General features: G+C 40.9%; 1 protein-coding gene across 2 annotated transcripts in view; it reads right to left on the bottom strand.

The window, feature by feature from the left end:
• Dmp1 (dentin matrix acidic phosphoprotein 1) overlaps positions 1 to 12,875 on the bottom strand; it is a 16,638-nt gene extending 3,763 nt beyond the window's left edge. Inside the window, exons 1-5 of one of the 2 annotated variants that reach the window (XM_029477882.1) lie at positions 12,542 to 12,875; positions 3,427 to 3,501; positions 2,939 to 2,986; positions 627 to 662; positions 411 to 455 (exon numbers count right to left, since the gene is read on the bottom strand). In XM_029477882.1, coding sequence (XP_029333742.1) covers positions 411 to 455; positions 627 to 662; positions 2,939 to 2,986; positions 3,427 to 3,480 — 183 coding nt within the window. In that variant the 5' untranslated portion in view covers positions 3,481 to 3,501; positions 12,542 to 12,875. Of the gene's footprint in view, positions 1 to 410; positions 456 to 626; positions 663 to 2,938; positions 2,987 to 3,426; positions 3,502 to 7,824; positions 7,921 to 12,541 lie in introns of those variants that run through there. The other variant, XM_021163789.1, reaches the window with a different exon arrangement.
• Between the last annotated feature and the right edge of the window lie 1,258 nt (positions 12,876 to 14,133).

Genomic DNA, 14,133 nt, shown 5'->3' with positions numbered 1-14,133 from the left:
TGAGTGTGTGTGTGTGTGTGTGAGTGTGTGTGAGTGTGTGTGTGTGTGTGAGTGTCTGTGTGTGTGTGTGAGTGTGAGTGTGTGTGTGTGTGTGTGAGTGTGTGTGTGTGTGTCTGTGAGTGTGTGTGTGTGTTAGTTGTTTTCCCCCCTTGTTTTGTCTTTTCTTTTTTTCAACTAAGAGGGACATTTAGGGACACAGTGTCTCAGATGATAAAAATGGAATGAACAGTGTGTCCACATTTGAATTTTCTTCACCCCCTTTTCCCTTTTTATTTTATGGAACTGTTTATCCTGCATAACCAATGGTTAGAAAATATTATATTTAGAACTGTCGCCAGGTAATTTAATCTCCTGTCACTTCCGTCCAGGTCCCAAGCAGACGGAGAAGCTGAGGAAGTGTGTCTAATTACCTGTCCCTCCGGGCTAGCTTGACTTTCTTCTGATGACTCACTGATCTGAAAGGGAAAAGAAAAATGTTTGTCTTCCTTCTTGCCATTCCCAAGGAAAAATATGATACTCATCATTCGCTCAACATTTATATTTACTAGTTTCAGGATGGTAAAAGGGAAAAGAAAACTAAAGTCACTTTATGAGCCATTTTTGACAAAAACAAATGCGATACTTACCGTGGGTGGTGGTGGTGGTGACCCAGTCAAATCACCCTGTGTAGAAGGAAGGAGAGAGAGTTAGTCTTCAGGGGTAGGTTAGGTAGCTGCAAATGTGTGGAATAACTTCAGGTGATTCCTGAGTTTGAGGGAGGGGTATCATTCTTTCATGATAAAATATCTAAAATCTAAGGTAAAATAAGTAATAACCTGAAATATGTTGAAATAGACATAGATTACTATATTTCTGACACTTTAACCTAACATCCATATATCTATAGATAGATAGATAGATAGATAGATAGATAGATAGATAGATAGATAGACAGACAGACATATACTCCTACAAGCAAAAGAATATATAATACAAGATAACACTGGGACTCAGAATCCAGAGCTAAGTCTCAACTAACTGATGGCTTTCCAGTTTTGACATTAAAAACAGCTGTTTTGGTGTTAGCAAGACAGTCCTATGCCCATGAAACCCTGAAGGCTCAGGTACTCTGGATTGGCTGCTTGTATACATAGGAAAGGGTGGGCAGCTCACCTCTCCTGACCTCCAGATTCTTATTCACACACTAAGAAAAGTACCACGAACTGTGTGATGATACAAGGTGGCTGTGAGAGTAGATTTAGCCAATGGCATGTGACTATCGTTGGTATCGTTCAGTGTGATATACATCAAAGAACTGATTCGCTTTTGAGTATTTCCACTTTACAAAACTCAAGCATAGACAAAGTTGAATCGAGAAAGGAATTAAGTCCTGTGGGGTCAGCAGAGGACACCAACATCGAAGGCAGATGTTAAATGTAGCCGCTACAACCGTAGTTGTGATTTCTTTCACTTTCCTAGTCCCATGATAAACATATTTATGAGCATTTGCTCATAATTGCTAAGCAGATTCTGCTCTGTCCCCCTACCCCACCGTCTCCACTCTTCTCCTTAAACCATGTGACATGCTCAGTGCACTCAATAGAAAAGGGAACAGTTGCTACTGGCAAGTCTTCCGCCTGCCTCTCAATGGTGCTAGTCTAGGGTATCTCAGAGAAAGGAGATGCAACCATGTATTTGTCTATGCTCCAAGATACAGAAAGCAGACACAACGGAGACCTACTCTGGCTAACCATCATTTGGAATTAACAGTCAGAAGAGAGGAAACATTGGTGTTTTTCTTATGAGAAACATAAGATCTCTCTTAAATGAGAGAGATCTACAGTGAATGCTTTTAAATTAGCCAGACAGAGGACAAAAGATCACAATACATTCTGCGAGGTCTATTGTTCACCTAAGGCAGGACAGGACTCAATTCCGGGCTTCTGACTTTGTTTGCTAAGTACCAAGAGAAATGGGTCCCTGTACTGCACCATATGGATAAGGCAACAGGAAACAAGACAGTGAACATAGTGTTCTGGCTTAGCCTTCACCTCTAGCTCCAGTCTTAAGAATTGAAGACTGCCTGGCCCTGGCTCCCCTCTGGGAGGGACCTATTACACTGAGTAAAAATGTACACCTTTCTGCCACAGCATCATAAGTTTGAAGTCAGCCCCTAACATATATTAAGCAGATAGCCTGGACAGACTGAATTAATCTCTGTGCCTCCATTTCTGTTGAGTAAAGGAATAAAATATGTCTAATCTATTGTGTTGATAGGAAAATGAGAAATAGGACACATACAAAATACTCAGAACTCTATCTGACAGTGATCCTTGAATGCCCCTCAGTTGGTAGCTACTATAGAGTAATAAAGAGTTCATAGCCGGGCAATGGTGGCACACACCTTTAATCATAGCATTTGGGAGGCAGAGGCAGGAGGATTTCTGAGTCCAAGGCCAGCCTGGTCTACAGAGTGAGTTCCAGGGCTACAGAGAGAAACCCTGTCTCAAAACACCAAAAAAAAAAAAAAAAAAAAAAAAAAAAAAAAAAAAAAAAAAAAAAAAAAAGAGTTCAGCACTCAGTAAACGTCACCATCATGACAAGGACTACCTGGTACCCTATTAGGTATCCTTGCCTAATAGACACCTCCTGTGTACACAGACTTCAAGTTCTGATCTCTCAAGAACAGCTGGGCCATTGTTAGTCATCTCCCTGCACCATGGTACACATCACTATAAGAACAAAACCAGAAAAGGTTTCCTCATCGAATTACACCACATAGGAATTGGAAAATTATTTTCTTCTATGAACTAAGAATCAAAGTTCATACTACCTACAGCTTAGGCATTTATATGCTCTTAACTTACTTATCATGGTCATGATTTGCCATCATGCCAACTAGGTTATACTAATCACATATTAAAATTAAAGTATTCCAGAATGTCTTATCTCTACCCACCGTCCTCTCTTCGGAGCTTTCAGATTCAGTATTTTGGTATCTGGCAACCTAGAAAACAGAACACACACAATAAACCCACAGGGAAATTCTGAAGGCAGCACTTTTCAAGCCCCCACATACTGGGGAGCAGTAATAGTCGACCTTTATCCTATAATAAGATCACCCAGAGGTCTTGCAACAACTCAGCTTTCTGTATCTGCTCCTAGAGAATCTGGGCAGCGGATCTGAGGTAGGATTCAAGAATATGAATTTCTAACAGAGTCCTGATTAATGCTGATTTTGCAACTCAGGGAAGAAAAGAAACATAGTTGGGTGAACAAAGTTGGGCAGAATAAGAAATAACTTGGCTGTGTTTAAAGAAACAACTTCCTAAACAAGAGGCTATGATTCTCATCTTACTGAAACATACAGAGCCACCTGGTCCATCGTTGTTAAAGATGGTGGTATTTTAGGTATAAGAGGGATATTATCTCTATCATTATACTTACTGGGAGAGCACAGGACAGCCCCCAAAGGAACACAAGGAGAATGACAGTCTTCATATTGGGATGTGATTCCTCTACCTGTAATGAAAGTCATAGATGTTTCACTTCATGATACAGTAATCAGGATGCTTTCATTTTTACATTTTTAATTAAAAAAACATAAATATGTTCACCTGAACATGTGGGTGAAAGAGCGAAGAATATAGACTGCATTTGTAGGATGGAATAGCATCCAGCCATAAAACTAGAACAAAATGCCAAGAGATGACACAAAGGAGAGGAGCCGTGTCAGCATCAGACAGGTTAAAAAGAAGCCAGGTATAAAAGACCTCAGTTGTACGGCTTAATTTCTATACGTTGTTCAGAATGTGCAAGTCTTTAGAGACAGGAAGCAGATCTGTGATTTTCAGGGCTTGGAGTTACAGGGGGCAGGGGCTGAGAAGTGAGGGTGGAGGTGCAGATGTCTTTTGTAGGTGATCAAGATATCAAGGGATTGTGGTAAATGTTGTTCACACCAGTGAGTGTGCAAAAACCACTCCACTGGATGCTTCGCATAGGAAAGTGCCATGTAAATTATACTTCCTAAAGCTGTTCAAAAAGTCAAGAGAAACATCACTCCTGAGAAACGAAATCTTAAAGAGGAGGCCTACAGGTATCTCTTCACCCACTCAGAAGCTGAAAAAAGAAAGGGGTTAAAGAAAAGAGGACAGACACATTGCCAGTATTACAGAGCAACCTAACATTTTATTCTCCTAATACTAACCCCTGTGTGTGCACATGTGTGTGTGTGTGTGCGTGTGTGTCTTCAGTCATTTTTATAGCTATATAATAAAGTCTAGACAAAAATAACTTGGTTTTGCACTTTTTTTCGTTTTGATCTTCAAGCCACATGCTGTGGCAGGCTTCATATTATAGCCTCAGAAAGCTCTTAATGCCTACCGTGATGCATTCAGCCATACATTATACATGATTGCGCTAAATTCTCTCAAGTGTCATTCACGGCACCGGAGGACCCAGAGAAGATTAGAGGTTAGGGAAACACTTGTGAGTCACACCAAGGGGAACAGGCTACATCAAGCTGTACTCCTCTGGGAGGTTGCTTTGTTCCAAACTTTGTGAGCCAGTAGTTTCAAAAATAACCAGTTCTTTATCTCAACCCAATGCTGATATTAAAAAAAAAAAAAAAAAAAAGCTATCAAAATGGTCTGATGGGAAATAATTTCCCTACTCGGGTAAACCCTCACAGCTGCTCTAACAGGCGCACTTGATTGAACTCCACGTGCTTTAAGAAATTCTGCAAGTTCAGTTCCGATTCCGTACTCATCAGTTTCTTTGTTTCTATGGAAATGCGCAACAGATAGTGAAAATACATGTAAGCCACAGGTTTGCAACACGGGATATCTACTAGGACCACTTGGGAATCTTTCAAAATATTTTCTTTACTATCATTTAACAGGCTACAATAAGTAGCTTTCATATTATATTGATTTATTTTTAAGTTCTTTCCATAATATCAACTGGGAAGACCATATTAAACGACATGCAACTGTAGCTAAAATAAGTCTGATTCAACAGATGCTGCTTCTCACAACCAAACAGTTTTTAAGTTCTTAGATTCATTCTTTTTAAAAGGTTAAAAAAAAATTCCCAGGTGCAATTTTCTCAAAATAACTACATATCAGCCACTTTGGTTTATGGGCAAAAGGAAAGTTGTGCAGATTTCCTGCATTTTACAATTTCCTGATTTTTACAGTTTGAGTAGAGGTGTAACTTCATAACTCTACGAAACATCCCCCAGAAAACACCAGTGATGCCTCAGTTCTCTTGCATTTTCTTTAATTTCTCTACTACCTAATAACTGAAAAGTGTGGAGATAAAATAAGCAGTTACTGTAAACCAATAAAGGTTCTGGGTTTTCCACCAGGAGGTGTATGATGTCATTGCTCAAGTTTCTCAGGAGTAGAATAGGGAGCAGAGTAAGGAAGATGACCTAACGTGCTCAGGCTTCTAGAAATACCATTTACATCCCAACCTAAAACAGTAATTTCCCAAATAGAAGACAAGGAGGCCAAACCAAGACAACCTAGCGTCACAAGAGAGTTGATGTCGGCTCCCAGAGAATATAGCCCCACCGAACAAAGTCACACCCTAAAGCCTATGTTGGGTTTTCATTTAGTATTTTTGTTGTGATATTGATGTTTTTGTGAAGAATATTTCCAAATGAAATTACCAAACTTTTGTAAACTTTTTAGCTACTCTTCAAGAAAGATTAGAAGCAGAAATCAGCTCAGAATTCTGATTATCAGGCTAACAAGGTAGCTCCAGGCCTACATACCATGAAGCCAGAGCCACAAGCTCTCCTCCCATAACTGATTATAGAATTTCTACCTTTGATATGTGGTTGTTTTATAAGAGCATCCAAGTGATGGAACTCAACAGCCATGACTTGAATCATGACTGTTCAGAAGTCACTGCCCTAGAGACATCCAGCCCTTCTGGGTGGCTAACCTGGAATTGAAAAAGATCTAAATTGTCAGAATCTGGAAAGGGCTGTGTTTCCAAATTTGTTCAAAACTCTATGTTAAGTAAGAAACTTGTTTTAGCATCTCCTCAAAGCTAAGTTTCACTCGTAAGGTATATATATATATATATATATATATATATATATATATATATATATAATTGTCAACCTTGAAAATAATAATGAACAACATATTCATTTATGAGTCACTAATAATTATTTATTGAGAACATCCAATATGTTAGGGACTGTTCTAAGTGTTGAGATATAATACTTACCCTATAAAAATAATAAATGATAGTGTTATTACTATAATCAGCTAATCAGCAATTGTTTTAATTTCTTCACCATTACTCTTTGAAAATAAAGTGCAACTTGTTCAGAATACAAACTCTACTAGAATTCAGAGAACTAAATGAACAAAGAAAGCTTTCCCATCTTTCCAGTAATTGTGAGTGTCTCTAGGACAATTGCTACCAACCCAAGTATTATACTCCTTCCTCCACAGCAGGATAATCACAAAGTGCCCCAAATACAGGTTGTAGAAACCTCTAAACATCTGAGACACCCTGGTCCACATCACCATTTGGTGAACAGTAAACAGACTAAAGGATCTGTAGAAAATTCTTTGTTCTCATGTGTTTAATCAACAGGGTTAAATAGAGGCAGGCCACAAGAGTGTCAGTCAAACGGAAACCTGAGGAAACCAAGAGTCTTTGGTCTCAAAGAGGACAATTCACTTTCTCCCTTCGGTGTCTTCTGAACTTCGTAGGACACATGGCCTGACCACTCTCTGACAGAAGGATAGATACTCCAGCTACTGATGAAGTAAAGTAATGTAGAGTAAAATCATGTCTGGTGGGAGTGTGTGTATGTGTGTGTAGTATTTATGTGTCTCCTACCTAATGTATATGTGTGTCCTATGTAATGTAGGTGTCTATGTGTGTGTGTGTCCTACCTAATGTATCTGTGTATAGGTGTGTGTGTATGTCCTACCTAATGTATATGTGTGTGTGGTACAAGGTGTGTATGTGTGTGTGTGTGGCATGTGTGTGTGGTATGTGTATGTATGTGTGTCTCCTACCTAATGTATGTGTGTGCCCATCTATGTGTATGTATGTATGTGTGGTATGTGTGTGTGTATGTGTGTGTGATGTAGTGTGTGGTATGTGTGTGTAGCATGTGTGTGTGTGTGTCCTACCTAATGTATGTGTATGTTTATTTGTATGTATGTACGTACATATGTATGTATGCGTATGTGTATGTGTGTGTAGTGTGTGTATGTCCTACCTAACAGGTAATCCCACTCAGCATTTATTGGAGTCCATCTGCATGCAAAACACTATACTACCATGAGGATCCAGCTACCCAAAGTCACACTGTCATGATCACCTTTCAGTTGTATACACAATTCATAATGGCCACCGTATTCTCTGAACAAGCCAGGCTGAGAGGCATTCAGTTACCTGACTGCGTTTTGAAACACTTGCTACACTGTTTTAGATGCTTTCGCATCACCACCTCCAAGAAGCCTACAGATAAAATTTGTGTTTTATTAATGAAAGCTAAACTCTAACAGGATTTTCCCATCAGCCTCCTATTTAGTAAATGTTCTCTTTCAAAATAATTAGACAGAGATCTAATTAAGGCATCACCAGGCAAACACCTGGCTCTTTTGACTTACCATGTCATTTTTAATATCAGTGTCATTGGCTATTGTGACAGTGACCCCAAAACACAAAAATAAGAATAGGTTTTACTCAAACTTAGCTCTCCCCATCTTCCTCTGGAAATCAATGCCTTGTAACATGTTCATATTTCATATTTTTAAACTCCAAAGCTAAAGTCATTTTAAGAATTAAATGATGGAATGGCCTTACCCTCTCTGGCTCCCAAGGTCTTTTTCCCACAAGGTCAAAACCTCAGCGAAGTTCTCGAAGAGGGATCTCAGAGAAGTCACTCTCCAGCTGCTGCTCAGAAGGCTTGTCTGACAGTGCAGAATTTAAACTCTGCTGCAGCTCCTCAGAGCCAATGAGCCTCAGGCTCGGGGTGACTGACATCACAGGTGTCACCGGGACCCCATACACCCACACTTCCTCCAGCTGGCAGAAGTGGGCCTTCTCTAAAAAGCTCTTGTGGTTCTCAAATGACTAGACTAGTTTCCATTAAATTGAAGATCTTCCTAAAGCTTTATTTTGCTTTCTAAATATATGTCTTTCGCATCCATGCAGGCTTGTGAGCATTATAAACAATGACCATGTCTCCCGCCCACTAACAGATCCCAGAAGACCCAGGGATGGGAAAGGCGAGTCAGAGGCGGGTAGAGACCTTCCTGCTGGTGCTTATTTCCAGGTGGTATATGAGGGAAGCTACTAAAAGTCTACATTTTCCTAAGTTGTTAGTGTTGAGAATATGACCTTGTATTTCTTCTCTTCCTCTTGTAACAGTCTCTACTAAACACCCCTTACCCCATCTATACACAAAGACTGCAAATTCTTACTGATCTAAGGAAGTGCCATTCGCACACAAATTCCATGTGAACAGGAAATGTTAAAGTGCCTCCCTTCGGTAACTTTTATTTTTAACAACAACAACAAAATAATACTCCATTATCCCCTGAAACTACTTAGCACATTTTAGTAATTTTTGAAATCAGAACTGGATTAGAGGAATGCTAACCAGGTGGATCGCATCCAGAGAAGTGTTGCCAAAGAGCATCTACTCCATCACCAGAACCGAAATGAAAACGCTGCTTGCTAGAGTCTTTCTGAGGAGTGTGCTGAAGTTGGCTGAGGCTTCTGGAAGTGGGTTTGGCACCTATTCAGGAGCATACTCAAGTAACAATCGCATACCACTAAATAAACGCTTCAATGATATAATATACAGCACCAGGCTTTAATTTCCCCAAGGGTAAGGATGCTTGTTTTGTTAAGTGAAGTACACACAATACCACAATGCCCCTAATGGCAGGGACAATTCTTGGGTCATCATAAGTCCTCAGTAAATATATTTTTGTATGAATGGATGGATTGAGGTATACAATTACCTCGACTGAAACACTTGCATGACTCACTTGCTTTTTTAGATACAACAGCCTGGAAAACATTTTCAAATATGTAAATTATTAGATTTATACAATGTAAGCATAAACTTGGGCGGCGGGGCAGGATATGAAGAGGAGGAGACTATTTTCATACAGAGTTGGTCAGAAGGCCAGCGTTCATGGGGAGAAGCTCTAAAGGACACGTGTTCTGTTCTGGTTCTGAATTACACTCCTTGGTGGCTCCACAGCCCTGCCTGAGGTCTATCCTAAATGAGGTCTATCCTATAATCTCATGTGAGAGTGGATTCTGGGAAGGGCTGGGAGGAGGACATTGCTGTAGAGACTCTACAAATTCCCACACCCAAGCCAAGAACCAACTCGATAGCAAAGTCAAAAGGAGACAACAGCTGAAACGAATCTTGTATTTGATTATCTATTGCTTCTTCAAAACCTCAACCGATAATTTGTAGTTTGTACTTTGTAACTTTAAAACAACTATTGTTCACCACCTCTTACAGAGTAGCCTGAAGTCATCAGGAGGTTTGACTGGAGAGACATTCAGGGTCCTCCTTCATAGGACGGTTGCCTGGGATCTCAGCTGAAACTGTCACTGCGCTCTGGCTTCGACCTGGTTGAATAGCTTGGTATCCTCATCACATGATGCCAGAGCCCTGACAGCCACCCAGGATATCATTTTCTCCACGTTCCATTGGTTACGTCAGTCAGAGAGCTACCTCAGATTCAGTAGAGAACTCGGGCCCTACCTCAGGATCTGAAGGTCAGAACAGAATGCAGAGAACAGGAAAAGAGGAGGTAGGGTTTGAGATGTTGCACTGTGGCATGGCACATTATTCTCACAAGATACAAACTGAAAAAGGACAAACTACCTGAAGGCTTGCCTATCAGTGAGCAGTGTGCAACACTGCACCATCTGATGGCCACGAGCACAAGAGACAAACAACAGAAAGAAAATGACTAAAATTCATTATGGACTTCCACGAAACTATCAAAGCATGAAAAATAGAAACAGATGGTGACAGCTAATAGACCCCATAGATTCAATATGTAACTGATACACAATAAAAGTATGCTAAAATGTCCTGTTTTTTGGTGGGGGGGTCCTATAAGTTTCTATTTTAAAAGTAAAAAATAAACTAACACAACTGTTGATGTAAATATTTTAATTGGGGGTTTCTACTGTGCCTTGAATCACTTAGCTCCCAGATAAAAGACACAAAACCTGTATATTTATAATAACCCTTCCAAGTACTGGTGCTGGGCAGATATCTACCCTCTATACTATTATGTCTACTTCCCTAACAATAACCTCGAGATATGACTAGCCATGTCTTGTCTGGGCTGCTCTTAGCTCCAACTGGCCAGCTCTCATGGCTATGTTGTCATGATTCACCTACCCCATGTTGTCTTTTCCTCTCTCCACCTTCTTCTCTTCTCTCCTTTTGATCTCCACCTCAGCCCCAAAGCCCAGGAACCAAAACTCTGCCTACATCTCTTCTGCCATAGGATATAAGCACCTTTATTCACCAATCAGGGATAACTTGGGGAGCAAGGTTACATAGCATCAGTTGGTCTACATGAGCATCTCCTCATCTCTGGGGGCAGCCAGGGCCAATATTTAGCATTACAATACATAGCAACAGACCAGACCTCAACACACACTTAGCTATGAAAGCAAGTTAAAATTTGAATTACCTAGAAATGAAGTGACAAGAATCAAGAAAAGATCTAAAATAAGAAGAAAAATTATTTTGGAAATAAAGACATCTCTAATGAAAGCAAGAAGGGAAGAATTATAAAAATCCCTTAAAGAAATAGAAAAAATAAGAAAATGCTTTACACATAAAAGAAATAAAAAGTGGGAAATGGTTTAAAGGATAATGGGAAAAAATATAAAAAATTAAAAAGAAAAATTTAATTAAAAAAAAAAACATGAATGGGAAGAGAGGCCCCTTGGCCTTGCAAACTTTATATGCCCCAGTACAGGGGAATGCCAGGGCCAGAAACCAGGAGTGGGTGGGTTGGGTAGCAGGGTGGTGATGGGTATAGGGGGCTTTGGGGATAGCATTTGAAATGTAAATGAAGAAAATATCTAATAAAAAAATTGGGAAAAAAAGATAATGGGACAGGACCAGGTAAATGGCGACATGTATAAAGTGCTTCATGTGCAAACATCAGGCCTATGTTTGGCTCCTCAACACCGATATATGGGCAGATGTGGTACACACTGTAACCTTGGTGTTCGAAGGCAGAGACAGGAGGGTCCTGGGTCTCATCGGTCAATCAGTTTCGCTGAAACATGAGTTCTGCGTTCACTGAAGAAACTCTCTTTCAAAACTTAAGGTGGCCACAGTAGAGGGATGGCTTAGGGGGCAAAGTGCTTGCTGTGCAGGCACCAAGACTGGAATTTGGCTCTTTTATTTGGGTATTTAGAATCCAAATAAAAGCCAAACCAGAGAGGGAGAGAGAGACAGACAGACAGAGGGAGAGAGGGAGAGAGAAAGGAAGGAAGAAGAAAAAGGGGAAAGAAAGAGGGGCTGGAGAAATGGCTCAGAGGTTAAGAGCACTGACTGCTCTTTCAGAGGTCCTGAGTTCAAATTCCAGCAACCACATGGTGGCTCACAACCATCTGTAATGATATCTGACGCCTTCTTGTGGTGTGTCTGAAGATAGCTACAGTGTACTTATATATAATAAAGAAGAAAAGAAAGAAAGAAAGAAAGAAAGAAAGAAAGAAAGAAAGAAAGACAGTAAAACAAGCTAGAAGGAGATACCCAACATCACTACTTATATACCCATACACGTCTGTACACACAGAAATAAATAAATAAATAAATAAATAAATGGAGATTGAGAGGAAAGTACCCCAAGTCAACCTCTGACCTCCACACAATCATATACAAGTGACTATATCTATTCACATACATGTGCACACACACACACACACACAAAGAGATAATGACGTATTGAAAATGGTCACAAAGGATCTGGATTAGACAACAGGAGCCTGAGGATTTTCATAAGTGACAGTAGATATATTACCAAAACCAAACACTTCATAATTAAAGAAATTAATTAAAATATTCTTCAGCTGACAAAGATTTAAAAACCAATATTTAAAGAGCATAAGCGTTGGTCTAAAATGACCACCAGGAAGACACAGTCTTGGTGAGTGTGCATGTGCCTGTTGTACTGGTGAGGACGTGAGGGGGTGTGCGTACAGATGTGTGTGAGTACGTGTGTGTGTGCACATGTGTGTCGAAGGCAGAGGTCAAGCTTGGCACTGCATTAGTAACTCTTCTCACTGCTGTGACAAAATATCTGCCCAAAAATATCTTAAGGAGGTTGGAGAGATGGTTCAGTGGGTAGAGCCCTGTAGGCTTAGATTTTTCAAAGACTTACTTTTAATAAGGCTTCTTAAACAATTTAACCTCCCTTCTAGCCCACCACCCACCAGAGGTAGTAGAAAAGAAAGGTTATTAAGGATACAGGAGAAGTGGACCTGCTTAGAAATTGTTCTTTGGAGCAAATCCCACCTGCGTTGTCAGGAAATCTGTAGTTCAGTTCACAGGAGTCGGCAGCGGCAGCAGCTCAGTCCACTTGCAAACACTTCAAGGATATACCAGCAAGCCAGTTCCGTCATGTTGGGATAGCAGACACAAATCGGCAGCAGTGGCAAGACCTGGCAGAGACAGCCAGGTCTCCCCTGAATCGGCATGAGTCAGCAGGAGGGACCAAGGACCTGCAAGGATGCCAAGTGAACTTCTTGGCTGTGCCTCTCTCAGCAAAGACACGAGACCAACACAAACTGTCGCAAAGCTAGCTACGCAAGCCTGTCATGACTGTCCATCGGGTTCTATTACTACTCCCTCCAAACATCACTTGATGTTCAATGGGTCTTGCCTCACCACGTGAGTCTGTCTTAGCAAAATTCCATGTGAGTCTGTATCAGCTGACATCACTCTGCCAATCAGCCTAAGTCCGTGGCAAGAAGCCACCGGAACACCGCCAGAAGGTTTTTGGTGTGTTTCTCTTCATAGAGTCATGACAAACGGACCTCAATAACACAATGCAAGGTTAATGAACACCCTGGCACTTAGGGAAGAATCCTTTCACGTGATTGCTTTAGCAGAACATCCTTTCACCTGCGCCTGCTTCAGCAAAACATTCCTTCATGTGTCTGCCTTAGTGAAAAACCATCCTACACAATCAACTTTCCAAAAAAAAACCATAAGTTTACACTTCAGAACCCGGTCACACAAGCCTGTTAAACTGAGTCCCAGCCCTGGAACCCACACAAAGGTGGAAAGAGGAAAGTGACTTCACAAAGTTGCCTCTGGCCTGTATGTGAGTGCTGGGGTGTGTACATACTTGTACACACACACACACACACACACACACACCTTTCACTAACCGTGGGGCCACCAAGCAAGCTAGATGGACTGGCCTGCCTTCCACTTCCCTAGCACAAAGTTTAAAAGCATTAGCCTTCATGGCTGCCTTATTTGCACAGATTATGCCTGTACAAAGCTTGTCCTCATACTTACACAAGAAATACAGAGCTATCTCCACAGTCCACCAGGACATACGCTAATAAAGTCACTGGATTCTAATAGGAAAGGAAAACTCTGCAACCACTTCCTCAAGCTGACTGAGGGATCAGGGCAGACAGAGGTCCTGGGGGGTGTGGCCTTGCTGGCTCTACAGGAGGCACTGGCTATGGATTCAGAAACACCCAGAGCCTATTCTTGTCTCTTATACCACTTCTGTCCAATGCCTTCCCAGCTTACTGACCAGGTTCTTTTATTTCCCAATGAGGTCACCTCTATCCACCGGAGGCTAGACTTCACTGAATACTTACAGAGCTACCTTGAGATAACTCTTCCTAGCCCGCCTGCCTTTACTTCCCCACAGGGCTGTACAACAACACTCTTCTTTTTTTCCCCCTTGTTACTTTTGTTTTCTGATACATAGTCTCACTCTGTAGCCCAGGCTAGCTTGAACTTGGAAAATGTATCCTGCCTCGGTGGTGTCCCTGATACTAAGATGGCTGGGCTTGCATCCCAAGCTTTGTGAGACTTTTTTTTCTTTTTTCTTCTTTTTTTTTTCCTTTTATTGAAATTAGATT

The sequence above is a fragment of the Mus caroli genome, chromosome 5 (assembly GCF_900094665.2).
Source record: "Mus caroli chromosome 5, CAROLI_EIJ_v1.1, whole genome shotgun sequence".
Lineage (NCBI taxonomy): Eukaryota > Metazoa > Chordata > Mammalia > Rodentia > Muridae > Mus > Mus caroli.
This window is presented reverse-complemented; position numbering and strand designations above follow the sequence as displayed.